The sequence below is a fragment of the Aspergillus udagawae genome (genome assembly GCF_001078395.1).
Source record: "Aspergillus udagawae IFM 46973 DNA, scaffold_10, whole genome shotgun sequence".
Taxonomy (NCBI): Eukaryota; Fungi; Ascomycota; class Eurotiomycetes; order Eurotiales; family Aspergillaceae; genus Aspergillus; species Aspergillus udagawae.
In genome coordinates this window covers 437,540-461,207 of record NW_025091273.1, presented here as the reverse complement: position 1 = coordinate 461,207, position 23,668 = coordinate 437,540, and the positions used below count along the sequence as shown (strand labels likewise).

At 53.6% G+C, this 23,668-nt stretch overlaps 11 protein-coding genes across 11 annotated transcripts; 5 read left to right on the top strand and 6 right to left on the bottom strand.

Moving 5' to 3' along the window:
• Positions 1–799: 799 nt before the first annotated feature.
• Aud_001969 (uncharacterized protein) lies at positions 800–2,327 on the bottom strand (the record flags this gene model as incomplete). Its single annotated transcript, XM_043295971.1, has 9 exons — positions 800–1,196; positions 1,255–1,353; positions 1,399–1,461; positions 1,504–1,558; positions 1,605–1,710; positions 1,754–1,788; positions 1,834–2,053; positions 2,100–2,129; positions 2,175–2,327. The coding sequence occupies 9 exons, from the start codon at positions 2,325–2,327 to the stop codon at positions 800–802; spliced, it is 1,158 nt and encodes a 385-aa protein (XP_043151906.1).
• Positions 2,328–4,304: 1,977 nt separating this feature from the next.
• Aud_001968 (tyrosinase family protein) lies at positions 4,305–5,652 on the top strand (the record flags this gene model as incomplete). The annotated part of the gene is given in 2 exon segments (XM_043295970.1): positions 4,305–4,730; positions 4,744–5,652. The coding sequence occupies 2 exon segments, from the start codon at positions 4,305–4,307 to the stop codon at positions 5,650–5,652; spliced, it is 1,335 nt and encodes a 444-aa protein (XP_043151905.1).
• Positions 5,653–7,368: 1,716 nt separating this feature from the next.
• On the top strand, positions 7,369–7,863 carry Aud_001967 (nucleoside deaminase; the record flags this gene model as incomplete). Its single annotated transcript, XM_043295969.1, has 1 exon — positions 7,369–7,863. One exon carries the CDS (start codon positions 7,369–7,371, stop codon positions 7,861–7,863), a length of 495 nt encoding a protein of 164 aa, XP_043151904.1.
• Positions 7,864–8,948: 1,085 nt separating this feature from the next.
• Positions 8,949–10,994, top strand: ftmI (the record flags this gene model as incomplete). The annotated part of the gene is made up of 1 exon (XM_043295968.1): positions 8,949–10,994. One exon carries the CDS (start codon positions 8,949–8,951, stop codon positions 10,992–10,994), a length of 2,046 nt encoding a protein of 681 aa, XP_043151903.1.
• Positions 10,995–11,734: 740 nt separating this feature from the next.
• Positions 11,735–13,525, top strand: helE (3-ketosteroid 1-dehydrogenase helE; the record flags this gene model as incomplete). The annotated part of the gene is made up of 1 exon (XM_043295967.1): positions 11,735–13,525. The coding sequence occupies one exon, from the start codon at positions 11,735–11,737 to the stop codon at positions 13,523–13,525; it is 1,791 nt and encodes a 596-aa protein (XP_043151902.1).
• A 29-nt stretch (positions 13,526–13,554) lies between these two features.
• helD2 (acyltransferase helD2) lies at positions 13,555–14,949 on the bottom strand (the record flags this gene model as incomplete). Its single annotated transcript, XM_043295966.1, has 1 exon — positions 13,555–14,949. One exon carries the CDS (start codon positions 14,947–14,949, stop codon positions 13,555–13,557), a length of 1,395 nt encoding a protein of 464 aa, XP_043151901.1.
• Positions 14,950–15,430: 481 nt separating this feature from the next.
• cyp5081C1 (cytochrome P450 monooxygenase helB4) lies at positions 15,431–16,945 on the bottom strand (the record flags this gene model as incomplete). Its single annotated transcript, XM_043295965.1, has 1 exon — positions 15,431–16,945. One exon carries the CDS (start codon positions 16,943–16,945, stop codon positions 15,431–15,433), a length of 1,515 nt encoding a protein of 504 aa, XP_043151900.1.
• Positions 16,946–17,127: 182 nt separating this feature from the next.
• On the bottom strand, positions 17,128–18,552 carry helD1 (acyltransferase helD1; the record flags this gene model as incomplete). Its single annotated transcript, XM_043295964.1, has 1 exon — positions 17,128–18,552. The coding sequence occupies one exon, from the start codon at positions 18,550–18,552 to the stop codon at positions 17,128–17,130; it is 1,425 nt and encodes a 474-aa protein (XP_043151899.1).
• A 438-nt stretch (positions 18,553–18,990) lies between these two features.
• cyp5081D1 (cytochrome P450 monooxygenase helB3) lies at positions 18,991–20,514 on the bottom strand (the record flags this gene model as incomplete). Its single annotated transcript, XM_043295963.1, has 1 exon — positions 18,991–20,514. One exon carries the CDS (start codon positions 20,512–20,514, stop codon positions 18,991–18,993), a length of 1,524 nt encoding a protein of 507 aa, XP_043151898.1.
• Positions 20,515–20,805: 291 nt separating this feature from the next.
• On the top strand, positions 20,806–21,579 carry sdr1 (short-chain dehydrogenase helC; the record flags this gene model as incomplete). Its single annotated transcript, XM_043295962.1, has 1 exon — positions 20,806–21,579. The coding sequence occupies one exon, from the start codon at positions 20,806–20,808 to the stop codon at positions 21,577–21,579; it is 774 nt and encodes a 257-aa protein (XP_043151897.1).
• Positions 21,580–21,616: 37 nt separating this feature from the next.
• cyp5081B1 (cytochrome P450 monooxygenase helB2) lies at positions 21,617–23,140 on the bottom strand (the record flags this gene model as incomplete). Its single annotated transcript, XM_043295961.1, has 1 exon — positions 21,617–23,140. The coding sequence occupies one exon, from the start codon at positions 23,138–23,140 to the stop codon at positions 21,617–21,619; it is 1,524 nt and encodes a 507-aa protein (XP_043151896.1).
• Positions 23,141–23,668: the final 528 nt, after the last annotated feature.

The following is a 23,668-nucleotide window of genomic DNA, read 5'->3' as shown; positions in this document are numbered from 1 at the left end:
GGGAAAATACTTGAGCCAGTGCGGAATGTTCCCGCATACGACCCCTCACTTCGGCATCATCATGTCTGCTATATACCGGTTGTTTCTTCCACATCCAGTATTCCAGTACTTGGAGAGAGAATGTAGTGGAATGCATCCGCTGTCTGCATATCATGCTATGCAGGCACGGCTTTTATGTTCGGGCAGCAAATTATGGAGGGTTATGGGCCGAGGCAACTTGAAGATTGTATTTCTTGCGAAGGTAGGATAATAGGTCATAGTTATCAGTTATTCCTATAGAGATAATAAAGGTTGCATGGCTGTATAAGGCCCTCACGATGGTTACCCTCGTCATTCAGATGGGAGTCTTTGTCTACCCATTTCTTTGCTTGTAGTAATGTAAGGGCTTCGGTAAAGGTATTTTGGTCTATGTTAGATACAACCTTTATGTGGCTGATAATATTATCTAAGGTATTCCATATTTGAGGACTTTATTCTGATTTAGCGATCATGTGAGATCATAGCATTTTGCAGTGAGACACATGTCGCTCTCACATATATATTTAGCGGACCTTGCTCTACGACACAATATATGAGAGCAAAAACATTCAACGACACAAACATATCTTAACACGCTTGGCTAGTTGCCCAATTCTCTTATTTTCAAGTCATCCAGCATGTTAGTTGTCCTGTATACTACAGAAATGCGTGAGAAAATGTATAATACAAACTTATCCTATTGCTCCGATGTATACCCCTGCAATCACAAAAGAAACCTGCCGAAGTGAACGGCTGCTATCCACACATACACCAAACCACACTATTTCTGTCTTCCCGCTGACTCCTGCGAATGCGACACCAGAACCTCAGTCACACAGACAATCCCCTCGCCCCCAGACGAAAGGATATGCTCCTCACTCGAGTTGCTTCCCTCACGACCAGGGTATGTCGCCGTCGTGGTAGTCTCATACGCAGACTGGTATGTCAGCGGCCCCTTTCTCTGCGTCTGGGTATCGCCGTCGAAGTTCCCGCTGGGAAGCGTCTGCGGTTTGGACTGGTTCTGCCGCGACAGGGAGCGCAATTTGTACCGCGTGCCACGGGAGTAGTTTCTTGAGTGGGAGTAGGAGGGTTTCGAGCCGTAGCTGCCGAGAGCTTTCTTGAAGAGGGGTTTGAGGGTGGGAAGGCTGCCGGCGATGATGCCTACGTTGCATTCGACGCTGTCGGAATCTGTTAGATGTGTGCTAGAGGAGAAGGTAAAGATGAATGCAGACGTACACAACCCAGATGGTGAGATCGGTGTAGTCCCAGAGAAAGTCGCCGGTGCGACCGTAGTTGGGGAGGATGGAGAGTTTGACGAACGCCGCGGCGCAGGCACTGGGCTGTTAGTATGCGCGTTTCAGGAGACTGTGGATCGCTTACAATACTCCCAGTCCCAGGATGCAGACTAGTGATGCCTTGACCCGGCGGTTGACTTGGAGATGGCTGTTCTCGTTAGTTGGCTCAAGATGATAGGAAGAGACCTACCGGAGCATGACAGCAGGCATTATGGCGAAGATCAGGTCCGTCAGGATATTAAAAGCTGTGGATGTCAGCACGATAGCAGTATCTATGTCTGTTGGATATACCTGTGTTTGTGTAGCTCAGTTCTAATAGCTGCGTCGGCTTGAAGCATTTCGACTTGATGTTCGGATTCCATATCGACCGGATATTTTGGCATTGGAAGATGAGGGTCTAGGCCATTAGACGGAGCATAAAACAGGGCAGAGATACTTACAAAGAAGCAAATAGTCGTATACAGCGACATCATCACTGGAGCAGTCAGCGGCGCACTTCAGATGTGCAAGATAGACAAACCGATAATCACCCAGATGAAAACCTTATACCCCTTCCTCGGCGCAAACCGCAGCAGAAACAGCCCGATGGACACCTTGACCAACCCGATCGCCCACATGTATATGCCCTGCGTCGCGAAATTGAGCTGGTTCGCCTTGATCGCCGTGTCCATCACATAGGCTGTATGTCGCCCGGCACCGTAGATGACTTCGGGGATGATGATGGCCCATCCTGCAATCGACTGCAGCTATTAGCTCGGTTGCGAGTCGATATCCGATAGAACCTACCAACACCATGGTCAAGACCATCGTATAGTCCTATCAAGTCAGTTTGAAGCAACTTGAAACGGCAGAGGGACGCACATCAGCGCCGACATTGCGGATGATGAATACTCGCACGTACATACGCGCCAGCACCGTCAGCAAAGCGCATATCGTCACCGTGGACGTCGCGGCGAGGATCGCAGGCCCTCGATTATCGTCGGGCAAGCCTGCCCCAGCTACATGATCGGCCATGGTGCGTCGTCTCGACGTCGACTTGGCCTTCGTGAAATCTGTGCTCTGGAATTGAAGACATAGAAATACAAGGTGGAGCAGATCGCCAGAGGGGTCCGATACAGCAGAGCACGGCCAATTCCGAGGCTTGCCAGGAACCGAACCGGGACTTGGTTCTAGCCGAGTCAACTAATCGTTAGGCTAAATTTACATATCTGTGGTGGGACTGTCCTAATCAGTGCCATAGTCGTGTCTGCTACCTTTCCTGGTTGACCATGGAAAAATCCTGCTTACAATAAACTTCCGAGTTGAGAAGGGGCTTGAGCGCTCTCTACAGCTAGCAATAAGTCACAGAGAGCAAAAACAAAGCAGTCTAGGAAAGAACAAGATTTGTGGCTGCATAAGTCCGAATTAAATAGATGAACTTCACGCAGTATTGCCGAGTGCGCGATATTACGAGTCTGATTCCAGAATTATGCACGACGACAGGGCCACGAGGTTGGTGCCACGAGGTTGGTGCATTGAGGCACATGTAAGACATCCAGCCCTCCATACCATTCACATGTCTCGGCAGTTCCTGATGGTTTCTCTGTCCTAAGCCATAAAGGTCTTATCTTAGGTAATAGTCGTATTCAGAATTGACACTAGCTGACTCGAGCTAGACAGACATAATTTCGGGGAAGAGGGAGGAGTCTCCAGATCCAATAGAAACGACAGGTGATGCGAAGGATCAGGCTTATTCGGTAAGTTCAATAGGGGAGGTCTTTCTTTAGGCGGGAGGATTTCGAAGGTAATTGTTCCATCAGTAATGCCAAGATTTGATTGAAATTAATTGGCTGTTTTCCAAGTCTCCAGTCCATCTAGGGCGTGGAAGAAAGCGCTACTGGCGTTGATAGACCGAAACACTGATAGAAATCTGGTTGATCGTTTAGAGAGATAATAATATGCCTCTGACGATCACAACAGTCGGTGCCTGATCATCGTCAGATCAGTGGATAGTCAGATCGAAAGACCCTGTCCTGGGTCAATGTCCATGGTTCGTGCTTGAAGACGCTTCTTGGCCCCCAACTCAAAGGTTAGGGTTTGTCGGGTAGGTCGGGTATTGTCCTGTCTCGTCTTGTACCGTTGTACACCCCACTCTACGGTAGTAGGTCTGGACCGAAGTCGAAGAAAATGTAATATGTAATAATATTGTCCACGACTAGGGCAGAGTCCGGAAGAATGGAACAAAGAATTATGTTCCTCCGAGGTACCAATAAAGGAGACGTAGTACTACCATAGACGGAACAAGCCCCGAGAGTCAATTGTCTCCTAGATTTTGGTACAAGTATTGTTTTAGGCTATAGCTTCTATCGTATGCCCAATTCATGACCCAAAATTAGGAACACCTACAAGCAAAACACCACCGTCAGGGCCATGATGATCGGGGGACGGCGTGGTTCATCTACCGAGGTCAGGTATCGGACGCTTGATCGAGTGAGTTGCGGACCATCCCGACAGTGGGGGCTGACTGGAGATTGGATGGCTAATATTATGGCCAACGGCCAATCCCACGAGGTACACTATCCACCTTCCAGCCACGGTCTAGCGAGCGCCACTAATATATCGGCCAGAAGCAAGGATCCTTCCTCACCGGGCCTAGTACAGAACTAACTACCTTAGTCTATTGACCGGCTTCGTGGACGAAGCCCTCATTTCGCTAAGTTGTCTGGGCACCCGTATTGAGAGTCGAGGCTCGTGCGGACTAATGCACGCTAGACTGGATGGTATGCACTTAAGTGAACAAACGGCCGAGTCAGAATATTCAATTAGGGCATGAGTCGAGTTGCCGAACTTTCCGTGCCTGCGGCTAGTAATTCTCCGTAGCCCTAACCATATCGGCGAATCCATGGAGAACTACTGCAGCACTAGATATGAAGGGGTAATGGACTCGAAATCCTACAAATTGGCCGTCTTGCCCTCGTTTTTGAAGAATCATACCTCTCCAGTCAAGTCACCATGGTTGCCATCCGCACTCTGAGCCTTGCGCTCCTCCTGACAGGGGCCCTGGCTATGCCCTCCCCCCAGGACGCTACTGCACCCTCCTCGGCAGCCCCCACCCCGCTCCCCAGTACGGCCGCCAGCTCCCCGGATACGGCCGCTTCCCAGTTGGACCAGCTGGCCGACTTCGCGTACAACGTCACCACCGACAACGTATCGAACAACGAAGCCACAAAGCGTGGGAGCTGCTCGCTCAGCAACCTGCGCATCCGGCGTGACTGGAGATTCTTTTCGTCCTCGCAGAAGAAGGCATACATCAAGTCGGTTCGGTGTCTGCAGCAGCTGCCTGCGCGTACCCCGTCCAGCGTCGCCGCCGGCGCAAAGACTCGCTATGATGACTTTGTCGTGACGCATATCCAGCAGACCTTGAACATCCACTACACTGTATGTCTGCAAGATCCCGGCGAGCTCGACTGTGCCGACTAACCTTAAAAGGGAACTTTCCTGGCCTGGCACCGCTACTTCATCTACCAGTTCGAGCAAGCCCTGCGCGATGAGTGTGGATACACCGGTGACTACCCGTAAGCATTACTCCCTGCCAGTGCAGCGTGAAGCCCCGTCTGACCATGACGACAGATACTGGAACTGGCCTGCGGACTCCAACTCCTTGGAAACCTCCCCGGTCTTCGACGGTAGCGACACCTCCATGTCGGGCAACGGCGCGTACGTCGCCGACAAGGGGGACATCGCCCTGACGATGGGCAACTACCCGATCGTCTACCTCCCCGCCGGCACAGGCGGCGGCTGCGTCACCAGTGGGCCCTTTGTCAACTACACCGTCAACCTGGGCCCCGCGGCGCTGAACCTTCCCGGCGGGGGAATGACCGCCCAACCCAACCCCCTTGACTACAACCCGCGGTGCCTGAAGCGCGATCTCACCACCGCGATTCTCCAGCGCTACGCCAACGCCCCCGCCGTCGTGAAACTCATCCTCGAGAACAAGAATATCTGGGACTTCCAGATGGTCATGCAGGGCGTCCCCGGCAGCGGCTCCATCGGCGTCCACGGCGGCGGCCACTACTCCATGGGCGGCGACCCCGGCCGTGACGTGTTCGTCAGCCCTGGGGATCCGGCCTTCTGGCTGCACCACGGAATGATCGACCGGGTGTGGTGGATCTGGCAGACCCTGGATCTGAAGAACAGGCTGTATGCTATCTCGGGGACGGGCACATTCATGAACCTTCCGGCGTCGCCTAATACGACGCTCAGCACGATGATTGATCTCGGGTATGCCAATGGGGGGTCGGTTGCCATGCAGGATCTGATGAGTACGATTGATGGGCCTTTCTGCTATGTTTACCTGTAGCACTACAATAATTTTAATTATTAGGTTTAATCTGCGTAACACAATGCAAGATAGTTATACATATACCTTGGCTCACTTATCGCCTGCTGTGCGTGTTTTCTCTCAACTTACTCAGCATAGCTCTAGGATATCTTTTCCCTTCTTCTTCATCACTTATCTGGTGGGCTGATTCGTTCGGTTCTGCGCAGGGAATATTACGTGGCGTTCGCGAAACTGTAATTCGTAACACGCCTTTGGACCAGTTGTAGGGCCCGTCCTTCCTCACTGTCTTTTTACAGACACATCTGCTCTCGCCGAAGCCCCGACTCCGCTACTATGCAGCAGCACGGCCTACTACAGACATACCACTACTACTATGGAGCCCGTTGTCCCAAGGTGCGATGAGTTTTGTCACCGTTCCCCTCCATCCTCTATATGAAAAGATCTGCCGAGTATATACTCTACGGAACTTCGAATTGATATGGGAATCGCATGGACCACCTCCCGTCCGATCAATAGACTAATAGCGCACACCCTGGCCAATATGCGCCTCCGTCCTATCAGTCTTACTTGTGTTCTGCGCCATTATACGGTCCGTGGTAAGTTCTGATGTTGGGAGCCGTGCTTCTCCTCTGGTTGAACCAGATCTAGGTGCACGGGCATATTTGCTCCTAGCTAATGACCAAAGATCCGAAGCAGATTCTGTAGAAAACCTTCCTCGGGGTTCCAGTAGACGAGTAAAGCTGTGGTATACCAATCTGCGATGTCCCGTCTTGGCGTTGACGAAGGCTATTCGTGTTTACTGGTATGTCTATAAACCGTACGTATGTAGCTAAAATATTGGAATTCCTACTGAGTTCGGGAATCTTGAAATATCGATTGTCCTGAAGTCTAAAATCCTTGGTACCCAGAACAATCAGTCTCATAGTTGAGCTTTAGTTGGACAGCGAATCCCATCACATCTTGACTAGAGGGAGGACAGTATGTCCATGGCCCCCAATTTTCTTAACTTACAAGGATCGGCCTGTTTCCCATGCTCTGACTCCTTGCTCTTTAAGGAACTCGGCATACATTTCTTCTGCGTTTAAAGTAGTACGTCCAAAGATAGCTCCAAAGTCTCCCAAAAATTTATATATATATAAAATTGAAACAAAACAAAAAGAAGGGAAAGAAAAGAAGAAAATTACTATGCGACCTGTAGAGGCCGTTTTCGCAAGCCTGCAATATATTCTCGGTAAGCAAGACATCCGGCTGTTTTTCCATCTGACAGTGCCCCGAACAGGAACCTCAGCAGAGTCAGCACAAGCATGTCACATACGAGTTGTTTTTGGACTTGTAACCCCCAACCATTCTATATTGTTTTTGGACACGTCGTAAATAATCATTTTCTCAGGTAGAGGTCAGTGTTCTCTCTCACACAGGTGTGACGTATAGTTTGACCTCCCGTGCCGTCTCCATCTACCTCGCTGGCCTATCGTAGCGTTCTCGCCTGCTCGCTTATAGCGGCATACGAGCCCCTAGCTACTATGAGTCAGAATGATACGATCACTTTTCCCGCTTCCGCTTTCGCTTCCCACCTCTTAATCTCTCAAGCACCTTGTGTCCAACTCCTATTGTAAACAATCAAATCTCGCAGACTTGTGCTTCACGCCCCAGGAACTGCTGTTCATCCGACCTGCCCGATTTCTGCCCCTTTCAAGCGATAAATACCTTCAACTTCCTTAATAGTAGAGCAGAATGCTGTCTAGCACAGATATTGGCTACTTGCGTCGGTGTGTGGAGTTAGCCCGCGAAGCGGTTGATGCCGGCGATGACCCGTTTGGGTCAGTGCTTGTGGATGCCACAGGCAAGATCCTCAGAGAAGACCGCAACCGAAACACGACCGAAGCAGATATCACGCTGCATCCGGAGTTTACGCTGGCTGTTTGGGCCCAAAAGCACATGACACCCGCCGACCGCGCCGCTGCCACTGTCTACACTTCTGGCGAGCACTGTCCAATGTGCACAAGTGCCCACGCGTATGCGGGTTTGGGGCGGATCGTCTATGCTAGTTCGTCTGCTCAGCTTGTACAGTGGAAGACGCAGTTGGGTGTGAAAGCTGGACCAGTCGCTCCGCTCCCGATTAATCAGGTTGCGCCGGGTCTGATCGTTGACGGCCCCGATCCAGGTCTGGGAGAGGAGATTTATGAGCTACATCGACTAAGGCAAGCTCGATCTATAGCCGAGGCATAGGTTCATAGCCAAAAACTCGATCTGAGAAGCTTAGGTGCCTACTGAGCATGCTGGTTCGGACATGATTGCGATGCTTAGCACGTTGTTAAGGAAGATACCCACCGTACTTCTTCCGCCTGGCACGTTGATCCTAATCGAATTTACTCTTATGTCACGTGACCCGATCATCTATGTTGAACCCTGTCGCTCTCAACGATGACGCACAATCCGCTTTTCATTCTTGAAAAACAGCTCGAGGGGATCTAATGAAGCGAAGAGTCGTCAGTGGCCAAATTTCAATGGTCCCCAGTGTGCGATGAAAGTAATTCGTATGGGGTTTGGAAAGTGTCAGGTGACCGAGACAAGAGAGTATGTGGAGATTTATATAACCGTGTTATTATGGTTCTCATTAATGGTCCAGTACATTAATCGCATGATTTGTGACTTATTGAGATTGACCTGGAGATTTGACTGTGAACTTCCGCAACTATGAGGTATTATGATTATTTTTGGTGGACATGATGCGCGTAGCGTCATCTCTGAACACGAGCAGACAGTAGAGTTTCTCGTATTGAACTCTTGGCTGTTGATTTCTCGACCAGACGGATACTCGCAATACCTTCTGCTGAGAGCCCCATCCGTCTTATTCACCTTGGCTTCACGGATGTATTGTGCATGCATTCTTATCCAATCATACGTTACGCCGCAATGTTATCCTAGCTCGCACGCATATGATTGGCTAATCCTAACAAACATGTGCGTTATTTCATCTTTTATGTTTCACCCAACTCTGCATTACTTTTCATTCACTTTCGTTTCTTTGTCATTTCAGGGCTTCAGTATGCGCAGTACGCGTCAACAATTTAGAGAGGTCTATCAGATACTACTGGCACGTGGCCAGCTGGTTCTGAGGAAGAATACGGGGTAGAGGAAGTGTGGGATTAGGGGGTACGAGACTCCATCCCCAATGTGGCATAAATAGCCTGAATGCTGACTAAGAGGGCAGAACTGGCCACCCCAAGGAGCTGGGCTTGGCCCAGTTCCAACCGGTTGTCATACTCCAGGCAAGATTTATTACAAAGTTTTCACGCCAGCTACGACACTCAATGGCCCAGATGAGTTCCTGGTATGGCCTACCACTTCCTCCTGAGGTCCTGCTGGAGTTGGCGGAATACCTGGATCCACCAGACCTTGTAGCTCTGGCACAGGCCACGGAGGGCTTTGCGTCATTAGTAGTCTTATCGCGGAGTGCTCGAGCGCTAGAAAGGGGACGAACCATTCTGTTTGCTGCAGCTGTCTGTGGTCATGTCAATCTTGTTCGCCATTTTCTTGATGGAGGGGCGGACCCATGTGCTGTCGATCATGACGGAAGCACAGCCTTACATCATGCATGTTGTTTTGGCCATGCAGCTGTCGTCAGGATGCTTCTTGCTGTTGGTGCGGATATAAACGCCCGCCATAATAATGGGCTTACACCCCTGGACCTTTCCATCATTACCGGCCGTGATAATGTGGTCGAGGTGCTGATAAACAAGGGGGCCAACATTTCGGACACAAAGATCGGTAAATTAGAGCGGACAACGCTCCATGCCGCTGCCATCAAGGGGTACGCCCGCATCGCAAAGCTTCTGGTCAACGCTGGCGCCTGTGTGCATACGGTGGATTCGTGCGGGCATACACCTCTTCATTTAGCAGCTTCGGAGGGCCACGTGGAGATCGTCCAAACGCTTCTGGATGCCGGGGCAAGTGGCTCCACGCCAGACCACGAAGGCGATAGCCCGTTGCACCTTGCTGTTGAAGAAGGGCACTTAGGTGTGGTTCAAAAGCTCCTCGGTGCGGGGGTTAGCCCAATGGCGCAAGGTCGTGATAGGGCTACACCATTGCACTGGGCAAGCCTTTTAGGTCGTGTCGAGATAATGCAGCTCCTAATAGAGGCCGGTGCAAGTGTGGCTGCTCTAACCAGCGAAGACAAAACGCCTCTCTCTCAAAGTTGTGCTGCCGGTCATTATGAGGCTGTGCGGCTGCTTCTTGAAGCAGGAAGTGACCCTTCCATCTCTGACAGTCACGGCGACACCCCATTACATCTGGCTGTTTGTTCGGATAATGCGGCTGTGGTCTCTCTTCTTCTCGGCTCCGGAGCTCCTGTCGATGCAAGAAATTTGAAGAATCAGACCCCGTTACACTGGGCTGCCAAAGAGCATGAAGAGTCGGTACTGCCCTTGCTCAATCACGGAGCTGACGTCAATGCTATGACAAATAGTGGATGGACACCACTCCATTGGGCAGCTAAAGATGGCCATGTTGGCATCGCTCAAAAATTGTTAGAACATGGCGCTTCCGTGAACACTCAAAATGAGCATGGAGAATCGGCACTGCACTTCGCCGCTCAAAGAGGGCATGGGAACATAGTTCGGTTACTGGTGGATTCGGGGGTGGGGGTGAACCTTGTCGACCGCGGCGGGAAAGCAGCCCTACACTTTGCTGCAATAAATGGGGAGGAAGAGATAACCCGGATTCTCCTGGAATCCGGCGGCAAGGTCAATATCAGAGACAGGGAGAACTATTCGCCACTTGCCTATGCGATTGCTGAGGGACATCCGGAGGTGTCCGAAGTGCTCCTTCAAGCAGGATCGACTCTGGATGAGAGCTGTAACGAGGCATTTCTAAGCCTAGTGGAAATGGGCTGCGAATGCACAATGCGCTCACTCATTGATCGTGGTATAGACCTCCTTTGGAAAGACGGAAGTGGGTCTACATCATTGCACAAGGCGATTTTTACTGGTGAAGTTAGCGTTGTTCAACTCCTACTAGATGCAGGAGCTGACATTTCTGCTGGGGATAACGTGGGCAAAACTGCCCTCCACATTGCCGCTGCTGAGGGGGAGGATCTCCTTGTGGAAACTCTACTTGCTGCTGGTGCCTCAAGTTCGATACAGGACCATGACGGCTGGACGGCCTTGCACTGGGCAATCGCTAATGAGCACGAGGCAGTTGTTCGAACTCTAACTGCACCCAGCGTTTATCAGTGCGTCAATCGACTTAGTGTCCAGGCCCTACTGGATCTTGCTGAAGAGTGCGGCAGCCCCGCGTCGATTGTGGATCTTCTCACGGAGGCATCAGAGAGAATAGAAGAGGGAGCATCAGAGGTATAGGGCTGGGATTAGCGGGCCTTGGCTCAATGTGTCGACGAGTTAGGACCATCAGACATATTGAATCGCTTTTTGTTCGTTTATTGTATTATATATTCTAGGATTGAAGGTTACAATATCGAACATCTCGAAGAGGAGTCTTTCAACTTGACCGGTCCATTCAAGAATTAGTGGTTTGTAGAGCCAAAGGGCAAGCAGTGTTCGTCTACCTCCAAAACGATCTCTGTCTCCTCTTGGTAAGCCGACTCCGTTGTTTCTAACAAGCACGCATTGTGGTCCCGGCCGCATTCCGCAGTGGTGGAAAAGCTGCTGAAGAGTCAACCGAAGAAAGCAGCACCAGTTGAAAACTTGAATATGAGACAAGATATGATCTCTTGGGTGTACGCCCTTAAGAATGATCCTGACATTTTCAACACAATGAATGGCAATCTTTCCTAATAGAAAAAGGTACGTACTTCTGGACGGATTCAAGAGCTGTGTAAAAATAGTTTATGAAAGTAAACGAATATTAGAACAAAAGCGGAGGTATTATTTGGGTTGATCTAATTTCAAATGCCGTACAACTAGGTATGCAAGCCACCGTAATTTTCATTCATCCGCTGCACGTACGAGTATTTCTCAACTGGCCGAGTAAATTGATTCAAAACATTGATCAAAGATCCAATATAAAAGATTAGTGAATGACCTATATTGAGTCTTAGAAATGATAATCAAATAGTTTGTTGGCATTATACTACAGCATAATGGCCGCAAGACAACTCCGCAGACTAACCCTACCAACCCACTTCCACCGTCCCATCCTGCCTCACGCCCGCCATTTAAGTACAGCACAGACAAACTGCCATCGATTCGACCACGAAACCGACGTCCTAATTGTCGGCAGCGGCGCCGCAGGCCTCACCGCCGCTCTACGCGCCCACTCCCACGGGCTCTCATCCCTAGTCATCGAGAAAGACGCCCAAATAGGCGGTACCTCGGCCTACTCCGGCGGCGGCCTCTGGATCCCTAATAACCCGCTCGCCGTGGAGGCCGGCATAACCGACACCCCAGAGCAGGCAATGACATACCTGACATCTGTCATCGACGCTGACACCCCCAACGACACGGACGTCCGCCGCGCCTCATCTCCCGCCCGCAAACGCGCCTATCTCACCCACGGCCCCCGCATGGTCTCCTTCCTCCGGGACCGGGGATTCGCCTGGCGCCTCAGCCCAGGCTGTCCAGATTACTATCCGCACGCGCACGGCGCACTACCGACCGGCGGGCGCTCCATCGAGCCGGACGTGTTCGACACGCGGCGACTCGGGCTCGGCGAGAAATGGACGGAGGCGATCCGACAGCGGCCTGGCCGGTCGCTCCCGCTATTCACGTATGAAGCCAGCAGCGCGACGCGCATGGGGTCGTCGTGGCGGGATGTCGGAACCGTGCTGCGCGTGCTCCTCCGCAGCATATATCTTTCCCGTGTGCGGAGACAGATCCCCGTGACCATGGGCAAGTCGCTGGTTGCGCAGCTGTGGTGGTTGCATACGCAGCTTGGCCAGAATCCAGTGCTCACGGATACGGCGCTGCGCCAGCTCATCACTACCCCTGAAGGGGCCATTCTCGGGGCGCGCGTCGCCACGCCAGATGGGGAGAGGAGCATCCGCGCTCGTCGCGGGGTGCTGCTCTGCGCTGGGGGGTTCGCGCGTAACCAGGGGCTCCGTGAGCGGTATGGCCCGGCGCCTGCGAACGCCGAGTGGACCAGTGCCGCGCCGGGCGACGACGGGGACGGCATTGTCGCGGGTGTGCGGGTCGGGGCAGCGACGGCCCTGATGGACGAGGCATGGTGGGGCCCGACGCTGCGCGACCCCATCCGGGGGATGTATTACTTTGCGCTGCAGGAGCGAGCGCGGCCGTTTGGTGTGATTGTTGACTCGTCCGGCAAGCGATTCATGAACGAGGCTGAGCCGTACACGGATGCCGGCCACCACCAGTATGCGCGGAAGGCCGTCCCGGCGTGGTTCGTCTTCGACTGGAACCATCGCAAGCGGTACGCGGTGGGCTCGCTGATGCCGCGGCAGCAGCCCCCTGCGCAGGCGCTGGAGGCGGGGTATATCCACCGGGCCGAGACAATCGCGGAGCTGGCGCGGCAGATCGGCGTGGATGAGGACGGGTTGCAGGGTACGCTGGCGAGGTTCAACGAGATGGCCGACTGCGGGGTTGATCGCGACTTTGCACGCGGAGAGAGCGCCTTCGACAATTACTTTGGGGACCCGACTGTGCGGCCAAACCCGAACCTGGGGGCTGTGCGGACGCCACCCTTTTACGCGATCCCGCTTGTGCCGGGCGATCTGGGCACCAAGGGGGGTCTGCTTACGGATGAGCATGCCCGGGTGATTAGGGAGGATGGGTCGCCAGTGCAGGGGCTGTATGCGGCCGGCAACACGACTGCCAGCGTGATGGGACGGACATACCCAGGGGCAGGGGCTACATTAGGACCGGCGATGACGTTTGCTTTTATAGCAATGGACCATATCTCTTCTGAGCATGTATAGTATCGGCAATATCTTAGCATAGCGGCAATCTAATATACCATCTCCGTGAATTCGTCCAAAAACCCTTTCGCCAACAACACCCGCATCACTCCCGGCCTCAACGTCAAAAACACCCGGACACCGACACCATCCCCTCCAGGCCCAGGCGCAGGACAGATCACCGCAACCGTATTCGAATACGCCATCGGCGCAACCATCACCGGCCCCCCGGCCCCAAAATCCACCTCGTAAAACCCCAGTCTCGACTGATTCGAAAACGCCTGCGATACCATCATCGCATATAGCACGTTTGCCTTGTCACCCACAAAAGTGATAGCCCGCAGCGCCCGCCGGATGAATGTCTGAACCGTGGCTCTATTGGCTGTAGCCACAACTGCGCGCGACAGGAGGGCTGCTCGCGCGACGGATTCCGCGGTGAGCGGGGTTTGGAGGAAAGACCCCGGGATGGAGACGTACAGGCCGATTGCGCAGCTGCCTGTGTAGTTGCTCGGGACACCGATACGGTGGCGAAAGTCGCAGGGGACGATGGCTTTGACGGTCTGCGTCCGGCGGGTGAGCAGGTGCTTGGTGTGTGCGAAGGCGAGGGTGAAGAGCGCGGTGATGATATCATGATCAGAAACGCGAGAGGACGGGTCGATGCGGGTGGCTGTATCGCGCAGACGGTCCAGGGTGTGTCGGGGGACGGAGAAGAGATGGCTCTCGATCTCGTCCGGGGGGGTTTTGTCGCCGAGGAAGCGTTTATAGAGTCCGAGGAAGAGGACCAGTAGCGTTGACAATAGCCCTAGCAGCCATGATGCCGGATGCCACATTGAGCGAGGAGGAGCTGGCCGTACATCCGCAGGAAGGTACTCGTACATCACCCGACGGTCCGTCAGCAGACGAGGCCTGCTCTCACCCTCGGGGTGACTGTGGTTCCTGGTAAACCATCCCCAGGACTGCACAAAGTCCACAAACCCCTTGGCGTCCACCGCGCAATGGGCGATCCGCACCACCATCACCACGCCGCTCTCCTCGGCCAGCCGATGGACATGCACTTGGATCAATTCTCCATTGGGGGACGCACGCGGATCAACGACATTGGCGTCTTTGGGCCACACATCGCGATGGAACCCGTTATCCTTCAGATGCCGGAAGTGAAGGTGCGCATGTGTCTGCTCTTGGTAGAGCGGGAGGTTTAGATTATCGCGGTCAACAACAATCTGCATTGCATTGCGGCCGTGACGGCGCACATGGCCGAGAAGAATTGGGAAGTTCTGCAGGGCACGATACAATGACTCCTTGAGGAGGGAGGATTGCATGAATGGCCCGGGGCCGGGGCTTTTGTTCTCGTAGAAAAAGACATTGGTGATGTAGAGGTGACTGGGGATGATGTCGAGGGGAGAGAGATCATAGACGTGGTTTGAGATGTCGATGAGGTCTTCCATCTTGTTTTCATTGCTGCACTTTTGCTACAGCTTTGGTGGGAGAATGATATAATACAGCCGAAATTCCAAATACAAGACCAGTTCTTTCACTGTTGTATTCTTGTTGTATTCTTAGCAGCTATCTTCTCATCATTGGGTTATGCTCGTATTCCCCCTCGCCTAAGCTAACCCACCGACTAGTCTCCCCGCTTCTTGGCCCGCTTGAATTACACGGTGCTGCCACGTAAGGACTTTTGTAAATTACTGTGTGAAGATCCTCAGAATGACAAGCGTTGATTGATTTAATATATTGGGTCGGGCCCCTGTGGCGAAAGTTACACCGCATTGCAGATTGCAGATCCTAAGATAGGCAATCGTTGATTGATCCATGGGGTCTGGGCCCTGTGGCGAAGGTTACATCGTATCGCAGATTGCATACTTGGCTTCAACTTATACGAGAGCTAAAGAACCACTAACCAAGACTCGGCACGCCTGGTATCAGTTACTGCCTGTGAGACACGACCAACCGACAATCCCGCTCTGGATACTTGGGCGTGGTGAACAACGCACTGCGCGTGGGCATGATCCTCGGCCTCCCCAAGGCATCCACATTCCACGGCCCATGCACACTGTCCTCAGGCAGTGCAATGTCATACTCCTTGAGGAGATTCGCAATGATAATCATAATCTCCATCATCGCGAGATTCCGCCCAATGCAGTTGCGGTGACCGTAGGAAAAGGCAAATACATTGCGCTTGGCTTGCTCATCGCCTAGAAACCGCGTGGGGTCATAGAGATGCGGATTTGTCCACACGTCTTTGTTGATGTGTGCCCCATGGAGGTTGATAGCAACCTCCACCCCTGGGGGAATGTAGTGTCCCTGGATGGTGAGGCCCTTTGTGTAGGAGACGCGAGGCAAAAAGCCCGAGGTGATCGGCGAGTACCGCAGGGTTTCGTAGACGCACGCCTCCAGGTAGGGGAGGTTGTCGCGGCACTCGGCGAAAGTGATCAGATGGGAGGGAGAGAACTGGCTGCGGACCTCCTCGGTGACTTTGGCCAGGTGCTGAGGATACAGCGTCAGGAGATGGATCACCCACGAGGTCACAAAGGAGGTGGACTCGCTGCCCGCGAGCTGCATCGCGATGCTTTCCGTCATCACCTCGTCCGCCGTCATCTTCACGCGGGGATTCTCTGGGTCTTCCGCATCGATGAACGCCTGCAGGAGATCCATTGGGCCTTCTCCCGCAGAGGATAACAGATCCTTTCGCCTCGTCACCGATTCCTTGCTATAAGCAATAAACCGCTCGTACCGCTCGCGATATTGGCGCAACACCCTGGAAAATGGCCACACCTTGAGGAGAGGAAAATTCTTCCGAATCCCCAGGTACAACCCGGTGGCCTCGATCCACCGGATAACCGTCTGATCATCATTCTTCAGCGCATTGAACTCCCTCCCAAACGCCAGGGCCCCGATCGTATCAAACGTCGCATACTGCGTATGATCGCGGTAGTTGACCGTAACGTGCTGTCCGCCACTCTCCTCTAACAGTTTATCCCACTTGCTCTTAATGGCAAGCACGCTGTACTTCATAATCAACTCCTCCATGCGCCCCAGATACCCATGGTTCAGATACGGACCGATCTGGCGTCGTCGACGACTCGCCTGCGCGGGGTCCCGCGTTGTGAATATGCTTGCGTGCCCTTCAATGTCGAGCATCTCGTAGACCTTTGTCTTGCGGAATTCCGGCGACAGCAGCACGGTGCGGATGTCGTCGGGGTGGCTAATGCTGACGCCATTCGGGCGATGGACGTAGATGTTCCCGTAGCGCTGGTAGTCGGCTTGTACGGATCGGGGGCCGTCCGAGAGGACTCGTTTGAGGATGGAGTATTTACTGGACAGGCGGGCTAGGAGAGAGCCGGGGATATGGCGAAGGGGGGAGAAGAAGAGCTCGTAGGTAATTCTCCAGGTGAGGGTGAGGAGTAGAACGAGGGGGATGAAATGAAGGATTTCTATCATTTTGCAGTTGATAGGTCAGATGCGGTCTGTGGGAGGAATAAAGAGGTGCGGGGAGGAGGAAGATATTAATAAGGATGACGGACTTAGGGCACACTTGGTAAATGTCTTAATCATTGCATTGATTACCCGTACTAGAATATATATTTTCAAAATGGATATTCGAGTCAAAGTGCTATGCAGTCCTACCAAATCGTCTCTACCATCTCATTCCAGTACTTATTCTTCTTGATCCCCTGCATAGCCTCTACGTTACTCGTCAGAAGTACATACACCCCTCCCTCCCTCCCCTCTGGCGTCGGCAAAATCGCCGCCATGGTATAGCTCCCCGCAAACACCGGCGTCAAACACACGAAGCACGGCCTCCCACCGCCAAAATCCGCCTCGTACATCGGGAACCGCACCTGGCTTGTCGCCACAAGCGAGGTCGTCGTGCGCGTTGCGGTGAACGCCAACGGCCGCATATGGCTCGTGGGATTCGCCCGGATCAGGTCATGGTACGCGGCCACCAGACCCGGCTGCACGCGCTCGATGGACTGCCGGACATTCAGCGCAGCCGTCGCAAGAGTCTCTGCGGAGGTCGGACGAGCGAGCTCATCGAGCGGCGTCCGTACCATCATCCCCAGGAGGAGATTCCCGGTGTATATCTCCCGCACGTTCAGATGGCGGCGGACATCGCAGGGGACGCGCACCGTGCAGTGGGTTTCGGGCTGTCCCTGGCTAGGCCGGAGCCAGCTCAGAAGGCCCGTGGGAGGCTCCGGCTGGGGTTGGCTTTGGATATAGGTTTTGCTGATGAGCGCGACGAGCAGGTCGTTGTCCGAGAGACGGATGCCGGCGGGAATATACGGCTGCAACGCTTTGTGGACCTGGTCGAGAGAGGCTCGAGAGATACGAAATAGATGAGCTTCGCCCCGTGCCATGCCGGCGGTCTTGGAGAGTAGACCTCCCAGCGTCGTCGGGGAGAGCCAGGCAAGCCAATCGACGAGCAGATTCCGCTGACCGTAGATCGACTGCGTGAGGGGATCCAACGGAGTTCGCTCCGCAGGCAAGTACCTCTGAATGATGCTACGATCAAAGCTGAATTCACTTTTAGACTCCTCTTCCTGCTGCTGCATCCTCATCGTCTCCGCCCAGTGATTGATAAAGGCAAAATATCCCACCCCGTCCACCACATAATGCGGGATGTTGATAAAGAGAATCACTCCGCTGTTCTGTGCTAGTCGCATTACATGAATATTCAGCAGTTTGATTTCCCCATCCGCCGCAGCAGTGGCTACAGGTCCCACGGTCGCGACGCCCGCCGGCCACGCATCCCAGGCAAAACTCGCCTCCTTGAGCTGCGACCAGTGGACCGCGTCGCAGAGCGTCTCCCGGATCTCGGGCTGGTTGGGATTATCTGCGTCGACCTCGACGACGATGTGCCCGGTGCTCCTGGCTCGCAGACGGCCGGTCAGGATGGGGAATCGCTTAAGACTAGCCCATAACGAGCCCTTGAGGAGATCAAATGGCATAAAGTCATTTTCAGACTGCGCGTTCTCGTAGAAGAAGGCGTAGGGGATGTTGGAGAAGGAGCCTTGCAGGTCGAACGGGGAGAGGGGGATTGACTCCATGGTGCCAGGGCGCTCTTCATTCATTGAGAGAGACAAGCTGAAATAGGCATCAATGTTCGCAACATCGAGCAGTCAGGTCTCTGGAACTGCCTTTGGTAAATTGATGAAAGCAGCCAAAACGGTCCACCTTGGTGTAGCATTGTCTCGTGTAACTTTGTCCCACTGTTGCATGAATACGAATATCACGAAGACCCGATCTTTTACCCGATAGGGACTTGTGTATTGCTCTTCAAGTGCTAGCTCCGAACCCGTATATGCAGCCAAGCCAGGCCAGACCTCGCTTGGGGCCTGTGCTCGTATCCGGCCGTAATTTACAGTTTATACTCCGCAGACAAGATTTGCAGAATGAGGTTAAGGTAGCATTCTTCAGAATAGCCACATTTCTTGTTTGTTTCTTGTTTGTCGATCCCTAAGCTAAAACTGCAGACTGCAAATACATCACTCTGTAATTCTCGCCGACAATACCATTCGACAATCCCTCTCAGGATCTGCAGGCATGGTGGCGACCCCCATCTTCGTGGGCATTATCTTCGGCCTCCCCGCTGCATCGACGATAGTGGGCCCAAAGCGACCGTCCTCCGGTAACCCCACCTCGTAATCCTTGAACAGATTGGCTAGCGTCACCATCATCACCGCCCAGGCCAGATTGCGGCCAATGCAGAACCGTGTCCCGTAGGCAAACGAGAGCATGTTCCGCCGGGTTTCGTGGTATGTCTCCTGTTTGAGGAAACGTGGAGGATAAAACCGGTCTGGATCCTCCCAGGAGGGCCGGTGCAGATGGGCCGCGCACTTGTTAGTGGAGATTTCTGTGCCCGCAGGGATGTAGTAACCCTTCAGGGTGATGGGCTGGTCTGAGACACGGGGGAAGGAGGTGCTCGCCGTCGGGATACAACGCAGAGTCTCGTAGATGCAGGCCTCGAGATAGGGGAGTTTGGCCTTGCTCTCGTTGAATGTGATGATGTGATCCGCGGGGAAGTTGGCGCGAGTCTCGGCCACAACCGCTTGAAGATGCTCCGGGTAGAGTAGGAGAAAGTGAATCACCCAGGAGATGACAGAGGAGGTCGACTCGCTGCCTCCAACCAGCATGGCGATGCTCTCCGCCTGCACCTCGCGCGCGGTCATCGGGGCCTTGGAATCTGGATCTTCCGCGTCGAGGAGCGCCTGCAGCAGGTCCGCTGGCTTCGGACGCCCCGCCTGCAGGTCTGCCTGGCGGATGGCAATCGACTCCTTGCTAAAGGCCACCAGGTCATCGTATGACTGTTTGAGACCCCTCACCAACCAGGACAATGGGACCCGCTTGACCCACGGGAAGTAGTGGCTCACTAGCATGTACGACAGCGTATTGTTGACCCATTTCGTATACACGAGATTGCTAGTTTCCAGGGCGTGGAACTCGCGTCCAAACACGAGCGCGCCAGTGATGTCAAACATGGCCAGTTGGGTATCGTACCGGTAATTCACCTCCACCTTCTTGCGGTTTGCCAGCTGGGCATCCCAGCGCGCTTTGAGAGCCTTGACCCCGTACCGCAGCATAACTGGCTCCATCTGTGACAGATACGCATTGTTGAAGAATGGGTGTAGTTGTCGCCGACGGCGCTGCGCCTCGGCCGGATCAGTAAAGGTGGAGACGTTCGGGATGCCCTCGTATTCAAACACCCGGTACATGTCCGTTTTGCGAAATGCGTGGGAGCTGAGCACCGTACAGGCATCGTGGGGGTCGCACAGGTACACTGTGTTGGGCTTGCAGAGGTAGATGTCCCCATAGGTGGAATAGTCCTTGCGCGCTGCTGTTTCCGCCTTGCCGGTGAGAAGATGCCAGAGGGGGCGTTTCGATGTCACCCGGGCCATGAACGGGGCGGGGATATGACGGAGGGGAGAGAGAAACAGAGCATGGATGAGCAGGTAGCAAAGCCGGAGGGCGAGGACAGCGAAAAGGATGGAGATGAGGCTGGCGGCGGCCATTGTGTCATGAAGTGACTGACTGACTGGACTGACTAGCACTGAGCAGAGTGTTGTAAAAGGAAACAGGGAAGACAGAATGCTAAGTGAGAGAAGTAGTTAGGAACAGTTCGATAGCAGACGACTCTTAAGAGGTCATTAACCTAGGTCACACTGGGTGGCCTCGGTAAGCTTTTGCATAAAACACGGTTTGAAACGAGTCGTACTATCTGTAATTATTATTCCAGTTTGTTCTTTCATTCTCTCTTCCACCACATCCCACCTCCTGTTCATAGTATCCAGCTCAGACCGACCATGAACACAGCCATCATCACCGGCGCCGCCCAAGGCGTGGGCCTCTGCATCGCTGAAGCCCTCGCCCAGCGCAACTATCGCATCGTGCTCAGCGACATCGACACCGAAAAGGGCCCCGCCGCCGCCTCCCAGCTCAACCTCACCCACGGCAAGGGCACCGCCTCCTTTTTCCCTTGCGATCTCTCCAATCTACGAGAAATCGACGCCCTTTTTTCCTTCGCCATCGAGACCATGGGCGGGTTTTCGGTGCTCATCAACAACGCGGGGTACCTCCGCGCGCCGTTCCTTGCGCTCTCCGCGCAGGACATCCAGGATATGATCACCGTCAATCTGACGGCGCCCATCTACGCAACCCAGCAGGCGATCAAATACTGGGATGGGCTTGACCAGGGCCAGACTGGGTGCGTGGTCAGCGTGACCTCCTCGTCGTCGTTCAAGACGTATGCGAGCATCGCACCGTACGGGGCGGCCAAGGCCGGCGCTGCCATGTTTACCTTTGCGGCTGGGGCGTTTCATCCGCGCGTGAGGGTGAATGCGGTGGCGCCGACCGCGATTGCGACGGCGTTTGACAAGAATCGCATGCGGGTGGAGACGGACCGTACGGGGCCGGGGTATACGCCCGAGGAGGAGATGCGGGCGATGGGGTTGAAGAGGTTGCAGCCGGAGCAAGTGGCGGATGCGGTGGTGCAGTGTGTGGAGGATGAAGGGCTGTATGGGAAGGTCCTGTACTTGGATGCGGTGGAGGGGATCAAAATACATGATGGATATACTTAGATTAACTTATTTGTCTTCGCGTCATATTCAAACTACTCTAGGTCTTTGGCCGGCTTATCACTAATTGACAGTCTCGGTCCGGATGCGTAGGCGTAAACACTATATGGCACTTGGACGGCATGCGAATGGGGATCCCCTGCTCGTCTACATGATGCGGTCCGTACAGACTGTCTTCTGGTAAACTCCAATCGTAGTCCTTTAGCAGATTCGCCAGAATGGTCATCATCTCCATCCATGCCAGATGGCGCCCTATACAGCTGCGCGTCCCATACGAAAAGGCAAAGACACTCCGCTTCAGATCGGGATCCTTCAGAAACCGGTCCGGCAGGAACCTTTCTGGTTCCTCCCAGACGTCCTCGCGGTTATTCATGGCGATGAGATTGAATGCTATCTCGGTGCCAGGGGGGATATAGTGCCCCTGCAAGGTGGTCCCATTGCTGAAGGAAACCCGAGGCATGAAACTCGATGTAATGGGCGTGTACCGCAGCATCTCATAGACAAAAGCCTCGAGAAAGACCAGCCGATTACAGTCTGCATAGGTTATCAAATGGTCAGGACCAAACTGTCCACGCACCTCATCCACAGCCATCCGATAGTACTCGGGATACAAGGTAAATAAATGCACCGCCCAGGTCAGCGAGGCGGCCGTCGTCTCACTCCCAGCCAGTTGCATGCCCACGCTCTCAGCCTGCACCTCCACGGCCGTCATCTTGACCTTGGAGTCGGGGTCTTCTGCATCAATAAACGCCTGGAGCAGATCGACGGGCTTCTGGCATCCTTGTGCCAGCAGCTCCTTTCGACTGGCCACTGCGTGCTTGCTAAATTGAACAAACTCCGCATATGCCCTGGTCCAGCGCCGCACCAGCCGCGAGAAGGGAAACACCATGAGCAGCCGGAAATTGATCCGCACGCCGATATAGACTGCTGTCGCCATGATCCATTCCACGATCGCCACACTCTCCCCTTCTTCCTTTAGCGAGTCCAGCCGCCGGCCAAATGCCAGCGCACTCATAATATCAAAAGTGGCCAGCTGCAGGTCGTGGCGGTAGTTTACCTTGACTGCTTTCCCTGGGCCATGGCCCTGGTGAGCAATCAGTCGATCCCACTTGTCCGCCACAGCCCGGCAGCCGTTCCGCAGAATCAGCTCCTCCATTTTTGCCAGATAGCTGGGAATGAAGTACGGACCGATCTGCCGGCGCCGTCGACTAGCGAGCTTGGGGTCACTGAAGGTGACGATATTCGCCATGACGGGGTCATTAAGGCCATGATAGACGTCAATCTTTTGGAAGTCGGAAGACGCGAGGATGGCCCGCACATCCTGGGGATGGCTGATTGTGATGGTCCGCGGTTTGGAGAGGTAGATGTCCCCATAGGTATGGAAGTCGGCCAGGGCTGCGGGGATGACCCGGCTGGGGAGGCGGGCATAGATCGCTCGGAGGGGGGTGAGGCGTGCAAGAACCGGTCCCGGAACCCGGTGAAGGGGAGACAGGATCAAGGCGTCCAGCAGGCGCCAGGAAACCCACAAGACGACAACTAGGCAGAGAATAATGGGAAGGGCCATGGTGTCTCAGCGCGTGCAAGAGGAGAGGCAAGGGTGATTCATCCTCGAAAGAGATAAGAGTGCTGTGCAAAGGTCATCGTCGCTTCATTTACCCTTTTTTGGTATATTCTGGAATACCCCTCTTCTTGTCTATCGGTGGAGTTGGCATAGTTCACTTCCCTTGCATAAGTGCGCCACTTCATCCGCCTATCACATGTGAAACTGTCTCTCTACATCCTTCTTTTTCCTGATACAGAGGCTTGCATCTGCATGTTCCACCAAAGGTGACATCGATTTGACAAGTAATTGAAGTGGACATGTGGGTTTTTTGCCTCTATCTGGAAAAAGAACAGATAATAGCCTTGGGGTTCTCATATCCGGCTGAATACGATGTTGATCCTGCAATTGACCAATAGTCTTTATAGTTAAAATGATGACCCTGGATGATCTCCACTGTGGCCCAGCGCTTAGAAATACTAGGTTGAAATACTTGATCGAAATTTTCAATCTGTCTGTCATATGCGCCCGTGCACGATCTAGATGCCTGCA